Source organism: Beauveria bassiana, assembly GCF_000280675.1.
Source record: "Beauveria bassiana ARSEF 2860 unplaced genomic scaffold BBA_S00035, whole genome shotgun sequence".
Taxonomy (NCBI): domain Eukaryota; kingdom Fungi; phylum Ascomycota; class Sordariomycetes; order Hypocreales; family Cordycipitaceae; genus Beauveria; species Beauveria bassiana.
Window position 1 is genome coordinate 138,597 of NW_007930870.1, and position 19,018 is coordinate 157,614.

Sequence of the window (19,018 nt, forward strand, 5' to 3'; positions counted from 1 at the left end):
GAGCTGGGACAAGGGCGACTTTAGCCGCATGTTCAGCCTAATCTACAGCGCCAGGCTCAGCCTCCGGCCAAAGCAAATATATTATTCCTCCACGATTCTCTAGATGGACAATCCTCACAAAAACCTGGTGAAATAGGCGACGTCGACCATAAAGATAGCAGACTCTACAGTGACGGCCACCATGGAGGCAATTCGACTCCTTGCGCGCGCAAAGTTAAAAGCGCGATTTCCACCAAGTCCACGCGTCTGTGCTTATTATGGATCAAGCTAGCATTACCGCAGCAAGCAAGCGATTTCGAGAATCCACGTTGAGTGACCAAATGAAGCCACAGCTTCTCACGATAAAAGTGGCCATTGGGGAGGGTTCGTGCTTTTGCCTTCGCGAGATTGACAATAAGTGTATACTCAAGCATCTCAATCTTCCCGACGGTCAAGCGCCTGGCGCATCACTTTGAGCATCAGACCGTACTTGCAGACCCGAACTGCCAAGATGGCTGCGGTGCCCAGCATCATGGTTATCCCGCCAAATGATTGAACGTAGAGAAAGTTCCCTCGCCATTTTACCAGTGATAACCCCGAAGTACTTGACCCTGTTACCGATGCAAAACTGATGACTGTCAAAACCATTTCAACCCGGGTTCCTAGTGTCTTCATGTCCAAGCAAATCGAGGCCAACGCCGCAGGCCATAGCGCCAGGAAGCAAGCAGCAAAAAATTCATTGAAGATTACAAAAGCGTACAGAACTCTTCTGTCCGACACCCCTATCCATACCAGCATCTTTATAGCGCATATCAGGGCTGATGGTATCGTCAAGTCAAGGATGCCGAGCACAGCCAAGAGGGGCGCCGATACTCCACGCCAGCTTCAGGTATCCCGCGTCCGCCGCCCGGTCGGAGAAAGTCCCGATAAAGAAAAGCAGAAATACTTGGATGCTTCCAATCCAAGAAACATCCGAGGCTGGCCGGGAGAGCAGCTCACAATACCAAGTCTGGAACGCGTCAAAGGCAGAGACGTAGCCCCAGGAATTGACAATAGTGAGATGGCTACCGAGAACCTGAGCCCAGGCCACGAATTCGCCATCTGTGACTGGCTCGGTCTCATTCTCAGGAGTCTGGATATGCTCTGCCTCTTCTGTGGCCAATGTCGTTGGGGACAATCCACGGCCGTACGGGACGCGAATATATGCTTGCTAAAGGTTAAATGTAATCGGGACCGGGAATCGATGGAGCGCTTCGCTAGGTGAGCTGGTTGCTTTAATTATGTGATTCTGCTTTTCAAATGTACTAAAAACCTAGCCGTGCTTTGAGGAGACACGTCGTTATGAGCTCTCTGGCATTGGGTGCCAGACAAATCAGCTGACGATACATACCTTTCGGCGCGCGACACACAAATGCTTGCTGTTGCACGGTTTTCTGGTAGCAATTGACCATTCCTGAATCTTTTATTTCTACGGTGACATTATCTACTGATGCAGACATGGCGATCAATGTAGCAAATTAGCCCCAACTGCTGCTGCTGATTCTTGGCGACAGTGGGCTTGAAACTCCAACACAGAAGAAAGAGCTAGGTCCAGCAGAATTATCCGGGCGCACCGAATCTGGGCCAACGTAGAGAAAGACCATTGCTTAATATGTAAATTTAATCTGCCATAATTACCTTGGACAGGAAGCTATCAATGGTGCAAGGGTGCCGAAGAAGCAGGGGATCTCGCCACCTGTATACCTCGAGAAAGCGCGATAGATCAAACATCAGCGATACATCAAATATCAGCGATAGATCAAATACCAGTGATACATCAAATACAAGTGATACATCATACGCCACGATGATGTCCAAAAACAGTAACTGTCTGCCCACAAACTTCAAACCTCCAGTACATTTCTACTCAGCCTTACTGGCCAGGCCTTCCCCGACTCTTTCTGGTATTCCAGAATGTCCAGCAATGTCAGCAAGGCATTTCGCCTCCTCCGCCTTCAAGGACCACTTGACCGACTGCCTCGTCTCCCTCTTTTCATACGGTCGTCTCTGTATCCATAGCGACCACTTTTCAATCACCGCGACCGCGTGCTTGACAGACACCTTGAACCACTCTACGTGCTGCTTCTCGCAAGGCTCACAGTATACCCGCACCCGGTGCTCCATGAGCTCCGCATGGACCAGCCTTTCTACGCGATGCGCATGGGGTACGGCCTTGCAAACGGCATCCGGAGCAGGATAGAGCTGTGCTGGTTCTCTGTGGCAGTCCTTTTTCCAGCTTTCAAGCCGCTGAGCCACCTGGCCTGTGGTGAAGCCGATCTTGACGAGGTTGTCGTTGCCGGATACTTGGTACAGATAAACGAACCCGTCCTTGATTTCATTTTTCGACTTGTCGTCCTCAGTATTCAGCTGCTCCCGTGCTACCATATCAACAGTGAACAGGGACTTATTGATAACCTCGTATTTTCCGAGGATTTTGAACTGACTTGTCTCGTACACGCCATCCCAGAAAGTGCGAGGGGATTTGTGCACCAGACGACTTCTCGGTGTTGGCGGAGGTGATGCAAGTATGATTTCATCGGCCTTGTCATTTGCAGTCGTTGCTTCCTTTGCTTTCAATTTCTCCTCCTCTATTCTCGAGTTCATCTCACTCTGGCAAGCCATACAAAACTCTTCCAAGCGCTTCACCCAATCGTCTTGAGTCTTGAAGGAGTACTTCAGATGCGCATGACACAACGTGTAGTGCTGCCAGACCTCAGCAAGGAGCGTCAGGGAAGAGTCTTGTTCAATCGAACCCATTGCCATTTCTATCATTTTCCTGACTGTTTTTTGAGCATCAGATTTCCTTGCTTGCGCTATGTTGTTTCGACAATGGTTGCCGTCCTTTGTAACAGACGTGCACTTGACCGGCGCAGGTCCCAAAATGAGTCGTAGTCGCCTTTGGAGAGACGGTGGGCGTGGTCCGCCCGGTAATACTTTCAGCCAATCGCTGATCCGAGCTTCTCGAAAGGGCGGGTGATCGTGATACTGACAGTGAGCCAGCTGGGCTAGACTATCAAGATGCGTCTCAAGCTGCAGCGATGAGTTGCACGGTTTGCAAAGCAACTTGAAAATGTCGTCCATTTCCTGAGTCTTTTCAGCTGGCATTGGGTTTGAGCAAGTTTCTCTATCACTCTTTCGAATGGCGCCGCATTTTCCATTGGAAATGCCCAGCGCTTCCTTCCATTTAATCAGCTGCTCGGCCTCGGATTCTTCGTCCTTGGATGCTCTGTTTTCAGTTGAATCGGAGGGGGTTGACCCAGAGGGGGTTGACTCGGAGGGGGTTGACTCAGAGGAAGTTACTGGAGTAGCACAATTACCTCGTGACTTTGGCGAGTCTACCGAGCCAAAATCCAGAGTCGGTTCAGTCTCTTTTTTTGAAAAACTACTTCTCGGGGCTGCTTTTTCTGTCCGTTTGACAGGTCGCGGCGATGTGGGCGGGCTTGGATAAAAATCGGCCGGTGAGGGCCTGGCGACGGCACTCTCCATCTGCGACATGATGCACTGTTGCTACGTCAAGCTACAACTCGAGAAGTTGTCTTTGTAAGAAGATGAAGTTAACACAGGTCGGCAGACAGACAATGTCAGCGGCGCGGTAGCCATCCTTGAAGGCTGAAGTGCATTCACTATTATGAAGGATGCCTCCATTTCAGCTGCCAAGCCCCTCAATCCTGGCGCTTACAAACGGAGCACCGTTGGCTGCAAGCCGTCAGCCGTCAGCGACAACGCATCTCGCATGCATTGCATGCAGAAGCCTACTTGACCTTTTGTTTTTAAAACAAAATTACATCCTTGGGATTGAGGTCGCAGAGTATCGGCTCGGTTGGCAGCCTTGTTTTCTCTGTTTACCAGCTTTGGGGGCAAAGGGAAAATCTCTCCTCCGTCGCACCTGTGGCAGGCGCCGCTTCACCTATTACGAGACTGGAAGCCCCTGGTATACGGGGGGGTCTCGATGATTCGAATTGGTATTACCGTTAATGAGGCGTTTTTAAAACCGATCATCGGTGAAAATTCTTGGCTTGGAAAGAAACTTCCAGGGCATTGACCAACGCCATACCCACGTTTTTTCAAAACCTGCCGATCACCGTTGCACAATGGTGGCGGGGCCAACAAACACAGACGCGATGACCTCACTTTGATGCCATCAATACATGGCCCCAAAAAATTATTTAAACAGACCTTTTTCTCCCCCTACCCATATGCCTCAATGTGGATCTAGTATCTTTTAGGATATCTTAACCGTCCTCACCAACAGCCTCATTGCAGCACCAACAGTACGCACAATACGTGTAGTCAGTCATGTCGGCCAAGACAGCTACCATGAGGCCTAACCTGCCCCCAAAGCGCGACTCAGAGCAGCTCGCCCTCTGGAGGAGGGATAAACAGAGCATTCCCGTCACACCTGCTTTTGGGTCTGAAAAGAAGAAAATGCACGCAAAAATCGACTCTACGACAGTAGGACAGGATTATTTCGACTTCAACCCATCACCAAAGGGCAATGTCATTTCTGCTACTTTCACCATCCCGCATATTTCGTATAAAAATGGAAAACTTGGATCGGTAAGAGTCCCCAACTCGGCGCAGGTAGATTTTCTGATACTAATCTCTCCAGGATAATGATCATCGTTTCTGGCGCTCTGGCCATCTCGATTGTTTGTCGCACCTGACGCTCAACGAGGCCCCTCTGCGGCACACCGTGGTTGCTTGGACAGGCGAAATAAACCAGTCCGATGACAAAGGTTCATTTTCTTTTACTGCGCCATCATCTACTTCGATTGCTCCGGATGGCCATGCCCAGGACACTGACGAGTCGAATCCTGACAAAGTGGTCTTCATTAGCACTGAAGAGCAGCAACACCTGGAGACGGACTTGTACAAAAGCCGCGAGAGGATCGTGCCTGTCTGGCTCTGCGCAGCTACAGGGCGCAAAGAAAACGGCATTGAGCTGCAAAACCAGTCCAGATGGAGAGAATACGCCGAGCACGACTTATTCCCGCTCTTCCACTACAAGCAACGGGAGCCCAAGGGCGGCGGTGACGAAAGACTCCGATGGAGCGACTACCATCTCGTGAATGCGGCTTTCGCTGATAAAATCTGCGATACATACAAGCCAGATGACACCATTCTGGTGCATGACTACTACTTGATGCTGGTGCCGCAGATGGTTCGTCAGCGACTTCCCAATGCCCGCATTGCGTTCATACTGCAGACGCCTTTTCCCACGAGTGAGTTTATACGTTGTCTGCACCGCCGACAGGAGCTCCTTGAAGGTGTTCTCGGTGCAGATATAGTCGTGTTCCAAGCGCATCTTTACGCAGAACATTTCGCAAACTCGTGCGCCAGAATCCTCAAAACGCAAGGCGGGCCGGAACAAATCGTCCACAAAGGCAGATGCACGCAGCTGGCGCATATACCTACTGGCATCGATATCCAGCACATCACCCAGCGTGCATTCAACACGAATGTCGACAAACTATGCAAAGAGGTAGAGAATACTTTTTCCGGCAAAAAGATTATCCTCGGCCACGACCCCATGAACAGTCTCAGCGGCCTCGACAAGAAACTGCAGGCCTACGAGCGTTTCCTGCAAGACCACCCCGAATGGCAAGAAAAGGTTGTCCTGGTGCAGTTGACGAGCCCTGCCATGCTCGAGGCCGGCGGCAAGGAGGAGGCCGACTTTGTCTCGCGCGTCAACCTCCTCGTCGGAGCCATCAACTCGCGCTACGGCTCGCTGGGCCACACTCCCGTGCAGCTGTCGCCGCTGCCGCCGCAGCAGGACGAGTACTTTGCGCTGCTGCGCCAGAGCGACATGGCGCTCATTACGAGCGTGCGCGAGGGCATCAGCACCACGGCGCTCGAGTACGCCATGTGCCAGCGCGACAGACGGGGCACGCTCGTGCTCTCCGAGTTTAGCGGCACGGCCGGCGCGCTGAGCAAGGCGGTGGTTATCAACCCCTGGGACGTCTCGGCGGTGGCGGGGCAGATTTACAAGGCACTGACGGCGACGCTTGAGGAAAAGGCAAAGTCGCATGCTGCGCTGTTTAAGCAGGTACAAGATGTGAGTGTCGAGCGCTGGTCGAGGAAGCTGTTTGGTTTACTGGAGCGTGCTTCGAGGAACAACTCTGGTCAATCCAAGACGAGTCCTATTCTAGAATAATTTTATTTGCAAAGTCTGGTTAGCGAGATGGCTATACATTTTTTTCATACCATTTTCAGAGTCATTGCAGATTTTTATGTGAGTCCAGAGAAATGTGCCCGTAGAATTTTGCGCCGGACCAAAATCTCCTACAACACGTTGCATACTCTCCAATTATAGACCCATTCGAGATCAGTCTTTACTAACTTAGATTGGAATTCCTTACAAGTTTCGTAAGTATGACATCTGTATCCAGAAAGCAGTCTCCACTGGAGAATCCTTCCAGTAGCAACTTCATTGCGGCGTTGTGAGCATCAAAAGACCAACGCAAGTTATGACATCACACGCCTTAAAAAAAAGAACAATCTTTTTCTATCAACGTCTCACAGCTATATAGCTGCCTTTGCATTCCTCATCCCAAGCCAACATGAATCCAACTTTGCTCATTTCTCGTCCGTTCACGAACCAGTGTCGGCTGTCTCTCTCCCTTCATGGTCGGTCAAGCTCCCGCGTCGCCGACTAGCTTGCCGCCGACCCCCTCCCCCGGGTCCTGTCTTCAGTACTTCTTTCCCATCGCGTCGTCCCGGCCCATGGGCAGGCAATAAAGGTCTCGAGTCCGAAGACGACGAGTTTCTGGTGCGCTGCCTTACCTCAACGCCCAAGGCTTTCGTCGACTTTTTTGTCCCGGCAACGATCCCGAGAACCCCGCGCAGCCGGAGCGGCCCGCGGGCGGTGGTACATTTGCTTTGGGGGGGGCATCTTCCTCGCCCTCATACGGGGGCAACCCATAGCCTCGGGCCTCTCCGCAGGGCTGCACCCCGACTCCCATCTCCCTTCCACTTTTCCACGTTCTCGCCCCGTCGCACGCGGCCAATCTCGCCAACAAACGCTCTTTGTAACAGGGTTAACTGCGGCGGCGTTGCTCTCTGATCCCATCTCGGCGCAGCGTACATGAGAGCTTGTGTTTCTCTTGCAGTTTATGCTGTTTAGCGTCTATCCCATATTGTTTGACGAGATACGAAATGAGATGCTTGTCATCTAGGTTTGTAGTTGCCTGTTTTACTAATGTGAATAGGTTTGTCGACAATCAATGCTCAGCTGCCTCTACCAGGCGCCGTTGTGGGTGCTGTTATTGCGCGCCATTTTCTTCCTCTTCGACACACAGCGTCAAATACTTGGTCCCCAAAGACCACACTGCGCAATGCCAAGATCGGGGGCATTGGCTTCCCAATCTGCATGTTCTGGCTCGCCTGGACGGGTCAATATGCGTAGTTGTGTCCCAACTATTGTCTCCCAGCCTTTGCGAGGCGATGAACTTGAATTGCTTTAGCTGAGACGCTTGTTCATTCGAGATCGGTCCATTGGATCATCCCAACCATCGCAGGGATATTTCTGTCCGCGTCGCTCATGCTCGTGTTCCTAGCCATTGTCAACTACATTGCTCAGAGCTACGGGCAGTTTTGCGCTTCCATAATCGCCGTGAATACGGTTGCGCGATCTCTCGGCAGCGCCTCTGCTCCGCTCTTCCAACAGCCATGTTCCATGCCATGGGTGTCGACGGCGGCGGGTCGCTCGTTGCCGGCGTGGCTACGCTTCTATCCGTCTACCCGTTTGTGTTCTCGCGATATGGTGAGTTCATCCGTGCTAGGAGCAAGTACACGGCGTTAGGTGTAGCAAAGCCCCCTAATGAAGATCCAGGGGGCGAAGAGCATCCAAAAAGTTACGACGATGCTGATCTGCAACAGCATCAGAGCAATCACTGAAGGTCCTTCGGGTTTGGAGGAGAATGAGACAATAAGAAGTAAAAGAGCAGCATATTTGCATAGATGAAATATACATCACAGGAATCAAAAGCATTGCTAAGCCAAAGCAAAAAATGTTTCAACTGCCTACTCGTTTGTGCAGTCGAGCGTGTCCGCCTGATCGCACCACAGCTGCGTGATCGGAGCCCCTCGCACGCCGCGGGCGAGCATTCGCTCGCGCATCTCGGACAGACGCGGACGCACATCGTACATGGACCTATTCTTACCATCAGACTCATACCGACTAGACCACAAGCTCTCGCCCGCCGCGGCGGCGCGCGGCCAGACAATGGTGTCGAGGCTGGTGGCGTCAATGGTTTCCGTCCAGACGGCAACCTCGCCGCCAAGGACGTTGGCGGCCGCATCGCCGGAGATGCCGGCACGAGGGTCTTGCGCGTAAATGAGGCGCCAGTTCTTGGTGGGCGCACACCAGTCGGTGAAAGGGTAGGCGCGCTGAAAGGCAGGGCCGTTTTCGTAGTCGATGAATTGGCCACGACCACAGTCGAGGTACTGTTCAGTTAGCATTGTCCTCTCTGTCTTTCGAAAAGATGACTTTCGGCTTCTTGCTTTGTCTCCTTTTGCGTTATTTGGCACTTACATAGGCATCAGAGCTGCTGACAACCACCTTGTGACCAGACTCGGCCAGCTTCTTGATCCCGTCCTGCGCCAACCACGACTGCACGACCACATCCTTGCCGAGGGTCGCGTTCCACTCGTTGATCATCTCCTCCCAAACCATGGGCACAAGCCCAAAGTCGCGGATTTTCTTATGCGCGTGGTCCAAAAAGCGCTGCAGCAGCGGCTGCAAGATGGACACGTCGTTTGTCTTCAGGTCGGGGTCCAGAAGCGAGTTGTTTGCCTTGTACTCGTCGCCGCCAGTATGGAAGTAGGCCGTGTACGGTGACAGACGCGGCAGAAGATCCTCAAACAGCTTATCCAAAAATTCTTCAACCTTTGTGTTGCCGAGGCGCAAGGACCCGCAGGGGGGTTGCGCGCAGTACTGCGTGTACGGACGCTCATTGTAGGCCACAGACAGGCCGGGGTAGGCATGCTCAATACCAACATGACCAGGCATATCGATTTCGACAATCACCTGCACGCCGCGGTGGACGCCGTATTCATGCAGATCAGCTATGACAGCTGGCGAATAGGTCAGGCCCTTGCTGTACGCGTGGCGCTCGGCGAGCAGTGGCAAGGCTGGGATCTCCAGGGGCCAGGACTGGGTGTCGGTCATGTGCAAATGCAGCACATTCATCTTGGTCATGGCGAGGGCATCAATTGTGTGCTTGATATCCTCAACTGCGAACCAGTGGCGGCTAACATCGAGCACCATGCCACGGTGCGGGAACTTGGGCGCGTCCGCGATGATGACAGGGGCCCGGGTAGTGTACCAGGCACCACCGGCCGAGTGCTTGAAAAAGAGCTGTGAGAAGGTCTCGAGGCCGCGCATCACACCGATGGAGGAGTTTGCCTGGATGCTGGCCCGGCCGTCGATGGTAACGTTGAGTGAATAGGACTCATCGCGCTGGCCGGCCAGCGGCTTGTACGTGTGGACATCATCCTTGCCAGTCTGGGTGATGGTGAGCGATTGCACGCGGTTGCGGGTGGTCGGGCCGCACTTCGGTTCAAAGTCAGACCCAGGCTTATGCAGCATCCAGGGCACGTAGCCATCGTCAAAGATGGCCTTCAGAGAGCGCGCAAGGGCGCCCTGGACAATGTTCTTGGAGGTAAAGTTGCTGCCGGCAGGTGGGCTGTAGCCGGGCTGGTAGGCGAGCTGTAGTGTTCACGTTCAGCATCTGCATTTCAATATCGAGCAGTGGCTGCTAGAAAGCTTTTTGGACAACTTACAGGTGCGTCATTATAGGTGATCTTGATGGTCTTGTCGATGAAGAGGGTCTTGTTGCCAGTGGAGATTTCGATGGGGATGGGCCACAGGGCCGCGACTGGCGAAGCAGCGAGAGCCGCGACGAAATACGACTGCAAACGCATGATAATTTTGTAGTCTGACTGGCAAGAGAAAATCGAAAAGAGAAAGAGAGGGAAAGACAGAAATGTAACCTGCTATTTATTTCATTGTTCAAGAAGATGGTCACGGCACATCTAATAGAGCAAAGCTAATAAATATGAGCCAAGTCTACTACCACAATGGTACTGTAGTTATGCACGGACTGGCCCCCGCGCGACGCCCCATACTTTTCCGTGGGGGTACCAAGCGATTCGCCGGGGCTGTCCGCATGCCTTGACTCAGTCATGCCAAGCAAACGTAATGTGACTAACTATGCGACCCAGGCATGATAAATGTGCTTTATGCTCCTTGGTTGCTCGGAAAGTATTTCAGTATTTGTCTTTGTTCCTTTCTAACATCCATACAACTCTAGAACTGCCGGCCGGCAAGATGCCAACGAATTCCACACACCTCCTCGCCCCCCCTTGCGCGTTCCCGCTTCATCTTGAGCCTGTGCTTTCGTCTCAACTTTTGTGCACCCGCCCGTCACTCTTGAGTCTTCCTCCGCTGCGCACTTGGTAGCAGCTGATACAGGGCCTCAAAGCTCTTGTGATCCGTTGGCCACTCGTTCTCCCACACGTCTGGCACAAACCTGGGCCTACCCACCACATTGGGCATGGACCACAGCGGCTTGACGCCGTGCCCGCTGTGGTAGATAAAGTCGATGCGGTCAGGTGGCTCCTGTGACTCCGGATGCACCGGCGACCAGGTGAAGGCGGGGTCCCGCACCGGGTCGGGATGCAGCTCGCGGAAAGTGTCCTTGAGTCCGGCCTCGAGCGGGTACTTGGACGTCGGCCACTCGTAGTAGCCAACGCCGCAGTGCGCGTCCTTGGTCGCCTCGATCCAGTCCAGCTGCGACGGCGCATTCAAGTCGCCCGTCAGGAACACGGGCACCTTGTCGGCGTTGCGGACGAGCTCGGCAATCGCAGCGGAGATGGCCATGATTTGGGACGTACGGCCGGATTCCGCCTCCCGCTGGGTGACTTGCTCGGCCGTCATGTTGCTGAAGCAAAAGTCATAGGGCCCATACGGGTCATAGCCGAGGTGCGCCGTGTAAAAGATGATTTCACTCTCTTTTCCGTCCAGCTGGATGCGCACGGCGTCTGCCGAGTCATCGGCGTCAAGATGCTCGACAATCGGATAGCGGGAAAGGATGGCCTTGTCGCCCTTGTCGTGGTGGTAGTAGCCCAGTGCCTTGGCGATGCGCGTGCCCGCGTCGCCCGGTTTGACCGTCTCCTGGAGGCCAATCACGTCCGAGTTGGTACTCGCCAGGTAGCTAACCTGCTTGTATAGGCTGTTGTGGACGAAGTTGCCGCCGACCCAGATGTTCATTGTCGTCACTTTGAGCTGGTCGACCATGGGCGCACCAACGGCCACCACGGGAATGTTGACCTGCAAAGTCTTCTTGGAGCCATTCTCGGCCGTAGCCTCCACCACGACAGCCGTTCGACCGCGATCCCCCCTGGATGGCTTGCCCGAGATGAGGCCGTCGCTGCCGACCTTGACCCAACCAGACTTGGACGAGTCCCAGACGAGCTTGAATCTGGGCGGCTGCAGACGGCCTTTGACCAGGCCACCCACGCGTGCAGAGAACGATTCCTTTTCTCGTGCATTTTGCGTCGTAAACTCGCTTACCATGAACTCAATAGGGCCCGTCTCGCCACGGTTCAGTACTGTGACGGGGCCAGCGAGCTTATCGTACCCGTCCCTGGCGAGGAACCAGGCCGTGTACTCGCCAGGCTCAGCGTAGGCGGGCTGGATCTGAACGGTGCCGCTGACTTGGGGCGCGTATGTCCAGTAGAGGTAACTGGTAGACTGATCGGCTCGGCCCGGGTCATAGCCCTTTGGATAGATGGCAACCCAGTTCGTCCTGTCAGGCGACGTCGTGCTGTACTCAAAGGCGAACGCGGGCTTGTCGCCGTCAAAATCGAGAGAGCTCGCCGAGCTGGCGGCGTTGGCCTTCCAGGTCAGCGAAGCTGGTACCAGTGCGGCTACCAGCGTCCAAAACTGCATCGTAAAACGTCTTGAAGTTGGAAGAATCGAAACTTGAAGGTCCACCGGGACGTGGACGAAGGGCACGGACAGAGGTATTTATGCGATCGGACTTGGCCCCCGTCTCTCTACTTCCGTCTCCATTGTATTATCGCGTTCGCTTCCCAAGATACATACAAGCTTCACCGTAGGCAAGCAACCGAGGCATAGTCGTGGGGACGTGCTTGTACCTATGTGCGAGGTTCTCAGACTCGTCTTGGCATGAAGACGGGTTCATTGTCCAATAGTTTTGGTCTCTAGTTGAACGTGCTGTCACAAATAATAAGCCGCTTTCCATCCGGACTATTGGTTCAATCAAGACAATATTCTCGCTATCGGCTACTTCTGTTTCTAGTACGTCTCGGTGTGGTTGTCCCGCTAGTTCCTAGCGTGACGCGTGAGCGTGACACAAGATGGTAGAAAGTACTGAGAGGTAGAAGTAGTAGATTTAAGAAAGTAGATTTCTCTAGTTACACTAAATCTTATTTTCGAATGAGGTAGTTCTATTAATAGAAAGTAGCCAAGTTACTTAGTATAATTCAGACTCTATTCCGGTAAGGAGATTCCCTCTTTCTACACACCAGCGCCAAAAGACCGTAGCTTCGAAGGTGTCGTCGCCGACGTAGACTTGAAAAGCTACTTGGGCCTTGCATTGCCAACTAGCAGCACCGTCATGGAAAACGGAACCATGTAATTTTGTGGGAAAACACAATGAGTGGTGAATGTCTACCCCGCTTGAAAATAGAGTTCATCATTGTATCTATAGATCCGCTCCACCACAGGGAATGTTGCAGATCGAGAAAAGACTGAATGAGCAAGTTGGCAAGTTGACGTCAGCTACGGAGTAGGGTGACATTAATTCTCGTAGCTTGGCAGCGACCTCTTTGGCAGACCAAATAGGCGGTCAGTGGTTTATCGCGCAAATGGTCGGCCGCTCTGAGCGGTTTCATTCGTTACCTAGGTACACCCACTGTATACAGCCGGCTTCCAGCGGTCAGTGGGCTGTAAGACGCTACAGTGGCCCAACAAAAGTTGACGCGAAAAGAAAAAGCCTACTACCCTAAAGTCGAAGTTGTAGTCACATGTAGTCCCTGACGGGCAGCTTCCGCGTCCGGCTAATGATAAAGGGTCGTTTATGAGGTTGGAATGGAATTTGCCATCGAGTGGCCTCAGATCGTTCCGTGGAACTGCACGGCGGAATTCGTGAACAAGCAGTCGGCATTACACTTCTTTCGAGTGTTGGCTCCGAGATGCGATTTGGAGCTGGTATAACCCGACGGTACCCGCCCCTAGCTAGGTGGGCAATGCACGCTGGGCAGTCAAAGCAGTGTCGAAGCGTTGCCTCGTGCCTTGTCGTCATGCATGTGAGCGTGCCTTTCGGCTCAGCGCCAGAATCGTACCTGCTCTGTGTGTTGATACTGAGTAGGGCTATTACTCGTGTTGGCTCTACGGGTTCTCCCGTCAGCCAGTGTTGTCCAGCAGCCGTGCTTGCTCAAAGACTTTTCGTCACACGACAGTGTCACAGCGCGCTGCATGGATATAATTATTTCAACAGGTGAGCGGAGTAAGCACGTAACTATCCAACATCGTCTAAACCTACTATTTGACGAACAAGATTGAGGCTGGGGGTGTGGCTCAGTAACGTCAGGGCGCCGAGGCCGGCTCTTCCATTTGAATTTGTACGGCGCACTCATAGTAATGCAGATAGTGGTAGGCGACGAGTGTCCACCCGTTTACTGTGCACGCAAAATCGAGGCTATCGCCAGACTCGAGGCGGCTGCTGCGAGAGCTTAAGGTACGCATCGAGACGGCTACTATGTTTGAGCTTTTCTTGGCCACCAAAGCCGCCTTGAGTGCCGGCGCCGACGAGGACGCCGACGAGGACGCCTTTAACCTTGGCATTCTCGACGGTCGACGCCTGCGTCGCCGGCTAGCTCTGCCTCGCATGGTGACAGTAATTTTTTTTTTGTAATTTCATAGCATTAAATATCTATGATCAAAGTCAAGGGCGTTGTGCCTAGCCTTTGGCAGGGCAAGGTTCGGGATCGGTGCCCTCAAGCGTCAAGCCTCAATTTTGTTCGTCAATTTGTTGGTTGAGTTCGCCAAATATACAGGCCCCATCGTATGCCAGACAAGGAAGGGCGACGAACCTAAATACAGGGCTAAATGTATTTCATCGGACAGGGATTTATTTTTTACAGTTTTACGGATCACTTAACTAGATACCTAGTTATGATGCAGCGGTCGGATATTCTATTACGAGACCGCTTTGCGCTGTTTTTCGGGGCCCGGGAATTGGATAGATGAGAGCCTACCCTGCAACGCCCTGCCTTTCAATCAGCCCCTTTCTTCAGACCGCAACCCCGTGTTATTTTTAGTTGGCGGCAGATTGGATTCTTGGCTGATTGGGCAACTACCGCAATAACATGGCACTACTGTGGGCTGTCGCCAATATTTTTCCAAGGACGACATTGAATCAGTACGCGAGGCGTACCAATTCAGTCGGAGCAAGGTGAAATCCAGAGCTGGCAAATCAGGGGCAAATTGGCAACCTCAGGCATCGAATCGAGGTCTGCTGGGAATAGTTTAGACAGAGTGCCTGCAGCAAGTGGCACGGCGAGCAGGAGGCGAGCAGGAGTCGAGCAGGAGTCGAGAAAAAAATTCATGAAGAATAAATGAAAGGAGGGTCGCAATGATTTCGCATCTGGATGGATATATATCGAAAGTCGAGAGCATTAGAGATGATGACTAGCACAGATCTGGGGTGGTGCGTGCATAAATCAGGCACAATTCGGGGATTTCTTAATACTCCGTACGGATAGCTGATCTACAGTAAGAACCGTCAGGGGAAATCAGGCACAATCCCCACCCTCTCAACCTCGGCAAGCCAATCCCCTCGCTCGACGTCCCTGATTTTCAGCCTCCAGGACTTTTTGAGTGGAATGGTGGCAGAGGCAGTGCATGCTTGTCTCAAACACAGCCTCCCTGCATATTTTGATTAATGTTCTTGTATTCCCACGTATCCGTACTTCGTAGTGCTGAATAGGCCCTTCTTCACGTCTCTTTGTGCCGCCAACCTCCAGGGGTCGTCAATCACGTATCACGTGGATCCCGGACTGTACAAGCCTTGTGCTGCCTCACCTCCATTTTGCTTTCTTCCCTCATTGTTCAACCATCCTCGTTCGTTTCATTCCTTCGTTTCCTCCTTTTCCGTCTCTGCATCATCCCACTACGCCGCTTGTGTTTCAACGCGGCTTCGTCACTCATTTGACAAAGCAGACCTTTTTTACACTCTCTGACCCTCATTCTCATAAACAACGTCGACGCAATTCTCTAGCAAACGACCTTAGCCATGCATCTGACTTCCACTCTCCTCGCCGGTGCCGCCGCCGTCGCCTCGGCCGCCGCCGACAGCAACTACCTCGGCTTCAACTCGGGCTCTACCCTCGCCGACCGCTCCGCCAAGTTCAAGAAGGATTTTGAGGCCGAGTTCAAGACAGCCCAGGCTCTCAACGGCGCCCCTGGCAAGTTCAACGCCGTCCGCCTCTACACCAACATCCAGGCTTACTCCACCGACGACCCCATCTCGGCCTTCGAGGCTGCCATCGACACCGAGACTTACCTGCTCCTCGGAATCTGGGCCTCAGGCGCAGACAATATTAACAAGGAGCTTAGCGCCCTGAAGAAGGCCGTCGATACGTACGGCTCCAAATTCACCGACCTCGTCATTGGCATGTCCATTGGCTCCGAGGATCTCTACCGCAACTCCCAAACCGGCACGAAGAACAAGGCCGGCCTCGGTGCCGACCCTGATGTCATCCTCAACTTCATCAAGGACTACAAGAAGGCCGTCGAGGGCGGCGCCCTCACTAAAGTTCCAGTCGGTCACGTCGACACCTGGGACGCCTGGACCAACAGCAGCAACAAGGCCGTCATTGACGCCGTCGACTGGATCGGCGTCGACGAGTATCCCTACTACGAGAGCGGCAAGGGCAATGACATTAAGAATGCCGGCAAGCTCTTTGACAAGGCCTACGACGCTACCATTGCCGTCGCCAACGGCAAGCCTGTTTGGGTCACCGAGACTGGCTGGCCCGTCACGGGCGAGAAATGGGACGAGGCTGAGCCCTCAACCGAAAACGCCAAATACTACTGGGACGAGATTGGCTGCCGTCAACTCTTTGGCAAGACCCCTACCTTTTGGTACAACCTCCGCGACTCCAACCCCGACAACAAGATGAAGTTTGCCATCACCAAGGACCTGAGCACCACCCCCCAGTTCAACCTGACCTGCCCCACCACCTTTGACACCGACAGCAGCTCCTCCTCGACTTCTTCCTCTTCCGCCTCTGGCTCTAGCACTGCCACTTCTCGCTCTGACAACTCGTCCACCTCGGCCTCGGTCCCAACCAGCACTAGCTCCTCTGGCTCCAGCTCCGGCTCCGGTTCCACCCCAGGCTCAGGCTCTGGCTCGGCCAATATAACCTCTGGTTCTGGCTCTTCTGGCGCTGGCGCAGCTAGCAGCGGCTCAGCTCGGCCCAGCACCGTCAACAAGGACTCTGCCGCCGGCAAGATGGTTGCCTCGAGTTCTGTCGCTGGTGTCCTTGCCCTCGTTGGTGCCTTCTTCCTGCTGTAAGCGCGACCAGGTCACTCTAATTGTACAGGGGCCAGCTAGTCAGTACTGCCCATAATTTGTTGTGTGTCCTTGCTGGTCAGATATGGACGCGGATAGACATTTGTACTTGAATTCCATAGACGCATCAATTTTTGCACCTCAACTTTTCATTGTTTATACTAGTCTTGACCGTGGGTCTGGCCATCTAACCATCCCACTAGATCGCCCACTCTTACCCGCCGTCGTCTCCATCAGATATTTAGGTGTTCGCTCCATGAATAATATATCGGTGCTTCTCATATAGGCCCCGCATTTCTGCGTTGCCAGCTGTCAAGGCCAGTCAAATCTACCGGAACACGCAAGGCTGATGCGAGACTAACAACTTGAGGCATCTCCTAGTAGATTAGTTGTGTCTTGCCGAAAAGTGGCGAAAGCCGATTTAGCGCGGATCTGGAAGGCTTTCAAATCGTCACCACGATTATCGAAGTCACGAAAGTTACGCGGGGCTAACTGCAAAGTAAACAAACAAACCCGCATTATGTGCTTCGAGACCGTTCTGGATTGAACAACGGATTTATAAAGATGTTCATCGCGAAGCGCACGAGTTTGTACCGTGCCACTGGCTGGGAGTGAGCTTTCTTATTCTACGCAGAAACTGCAGTAGAACGATGTCCAGTATCTCGGAGCTGTGCTATCCTATGTTTCGTTGCGCTTTTACTTGTGCTGTTTCGTGTAGAAACAGTCTATCCACTTTGTCTTATAAACAAGAGAGATGCTACGTCTCTAACTAGCTCCTTTGCTATCGCAGTGCTGTTCTGCTTTACATGTTGAAGTGCTGAAGTGGTCACTTCTGACGAAACCTTACGATAGCGACTGAGAAGACTGAGCCAGAAGAAAACGAGACAAGAAGAGACTGACTCTTTTATCAATTCAACGAGAACAACAAGAAGGTTCGCAAAAGTGTGGAAAGGGTTGACGAACCCCAAGTCTCCAGCCACATTTGGCGTTTTACTCGAGTTAATTCATCTCGACCCCTTTGCCGTTCAACTATTCTCAGGAACACCGAGCTACATCTTCAAGTTGTTTGATAGCTAAGACTGGATGGGATAAGCTCATCAGCCTTCTCGATGAAGCTTCACTAGTGAGGATACATGAGGGTACACGCTCGGAGAGTTAGTCTGCCTCCAAGGTATATAAGACGCTAGGTCAGCGCGTCTGACTATCGTAATTCTTCACAGTTTCCATTGCTTACGCCATTCTCCAACATCAATATGCCTGCAGTTCTCAGTATCCCAGGGGCCATGTGCCTGGCCCTCGCTACCTCGAGCCCCCTCAACATTGACGACGCTACAACCATCAACACCGACTTGCTCATGCCCACAGCCGGTTCCCATTTCCCGGTTGAACTTGACCCGGCCAGCCGCGTGCCCGTTACCACTGCCACCGGCATCGTGCCCGAGGTGGAGGCCCGTAAGCGCCTGACCCTCGCCACGGCGCACGGCGGCGCCCTCGACCTGCCTGCTGCTCCCACAGCGACCAACGTCATGAACGGCGTGGGCACTGCTGACAGCGCGCGCATCACCGTCCTCAACCGCCACGACGCGCCTATTACCACGGTGCTCGTCACTGGCGAGGGCGACGAGCCCGAAGGTAATGTGGGCGCTGGCCAGCTCGAGAGAGGCGAGTATGGCATCTTTACGGTCGTGGAAGGCTGGAGCGGCCGCGTGGCTTTGAACGTCGTGGGAAAGTGAGTTGGCCTGAGGACCAACGAGAATGAACCGCAAGGAGTTGATTGCTAATATGGATAGTTCTGTAACCATGGGTGACGAGTCCCTGATCGAGGGCAGCTTCACTGACCAGGGCCACGCCGTCGTAGGTGACATTAACGTGAGCTACGTGTAAGTTGATTTTCCCTGTCCTTTTTTTTTTTTTTTTTTTTGCGTCAATGCAAGACTAACAAACACGCTTGTCCGTAGGGATGGCTTCACCGTCCCTGCCGTCTGCTGGTGCAACGAGAATGGGCTCTCGGCTGGCTGCTCCAAGAACCTCCACAAGATTAGCGAATGTCCTGTATGTAAACTTTTTTACCACCTTTTTTTGTCGGCAGAAATCGTGTCACTGCTAACCCGTTGCCGCCAAAAACAAAAAAAGACACCCAACGGCCATGGTGCGTGCAGGAACCCCAGCCGCGGCCTCAACGTGTCGGAGCCCACGTCGTTTTTTGAGCCGTGTTTCTATCAGGGCGGCGCGTACACGTTTGACTGGGACCACGAGGCCAACTCCCTCAACGGGTACTGCCCGGACGAGCAGTACACCTGCTGCGTCGGTGAAATCTGCCACGCGTAGAGAGGGAGACGGGGACGAATTTCTTTTATGGATATAAAAAAGACAACGCATGTATACTGTTATGCCGA

General features: G+C 53.0%; 7 protein-coding genes across 7 annotated transcripts; 4 read left to right on the forward strand and 3 right to left on the reverse strand.

The window, feature by feature from the left end:
- Positions 1-1,881: 1,881 nt before the first annotated feature.
- Positions 1,882-3,513, reverse strand: BBA_08494 (uncharacterized protein; the record flags this gene model as incomplete). The annotated part of the gene is made up of 1 exon (XM_008603591.1): positions 1,882-3,513. The coding sequence occupies one exon, from the start codon at positions 3,511-3,513 to the stop codon at positions 1,882-1,884; it is 1,632 nt and encodes a 543-aa protein (XP_008601813.1).
- Positions 3,514-4,314: 801 nt separating this feature from the next.
- On the forward strand, positions 4,315-6,172 carry BBA_08495 (glycosyltransferase family 20; the record flags this gene model as incomplete). Its single annotated transcript, XM_008603592.1, has 2 exons — positions 4,315-4,575; positions 4,628-6,172. The coding sequence occupies 2 exons, from the start codon at positions 4,315-4,317 to the stop codon at positions 6,170-6,172; spliced, it is 1,806 nt and encodes a 601-aa protein (XP_008601814.1).
- Positions 6,173-7,686: 1,514 nt separating this feature from the next.
- BBA_08496 (uncharacterized protein) lies at positions 7,687-7,914 on the forward strand (the record flags this gene model as incomplete). Its single annotated transcript, XM_008603593.1, has 2 exons — positions 7,687-7,780; positions 7,850-7,914. The coding sequence occupies 2 exons, from the start codon at positions 7,687-7,689 to the stop codon at positions 7,912-7,914; spliced, it is 159 nt and encodes a 52-aa protein (XP_008601815.1).
- A 126-nt stretch (positions 7,915-8,040) lies between these two features.
- On the reverse strand, positions 8,041-9,942 carry BBA_08497 (Glycoside hydrolase, family 20; the record flags this gene model as incomplete). The annotated part of the gene is made up of 3 exons (XM_008603594.1): positions 8,041-8,463; positions 8,552-9,727; positions 9,802-9,942. 3 exons carry the CDS (start codon positions 9,940-9,942, stop codon positions 8,041-8,043), a joined length of 1,740 nt encoding a protein of 579 aa, XP_008601816.1.
- Positions 9,943-10,444: 502 nt separating this feature from the next.
- On the reverse strand, positions 10,445-11,971 carry BBA_08498 (endonuclease/exonuclease/phosphatase family; the record flags this gene model as incomplete). The annotated part of the gene is made up of 1 exon (XM_008603595.1): positions 10,445-11,971. The coding sequence occupies one exon, from the start codon at positions 11,969-11,971 to the stop codon at positions 10,445-10,447; it is 1,527 nt and encodes a 508-aa protein (XP_008601817.1).
- Positions 11,972-13,805: 1,834 nt separating this feature from the next.
- BBA_08499 (glucan 1,3-beta-glucosidase) lies at positions 13,806-16,625 on the forward strand (the record flags this gene model as incomplete). The annotated part of the gene is made up of 2 exons (XM_008603596.1): positions 13,806-13,943; positions 15,327-16,625. 2 exons carry the CDS (start codon positions 13,806-13,808, stop codon positions 16,623-16,625), a joined length of 1,437 nt encoding a protein of 478 aa, XP_008601818.1.
- A 1,250-nt stretch (positions 16,626-17,875) lies between these two features.
- BBA_08500 (uncharacterized protein) lies at positions 17,876-18,950 on the forward strand (the record flags this gene model as incomplete). Its single annotated transcript, XM_008603597.1, has 4 exons — positions 17,876-18,351; positions 18,413-18,502; positions 18,581-18,674; positions 18,756-18,950. The coding sequence occupies 4 exons, from the start codon at positions 17,876-17,878 to the stop codon at positions 18,948-18,950; spliced, it is 855 nt and encodes a 284-aa protein (XP_008601819.1).
- Between the last annotated feature and the right edge of the window lie 68 nt (positions 18,951-19,018).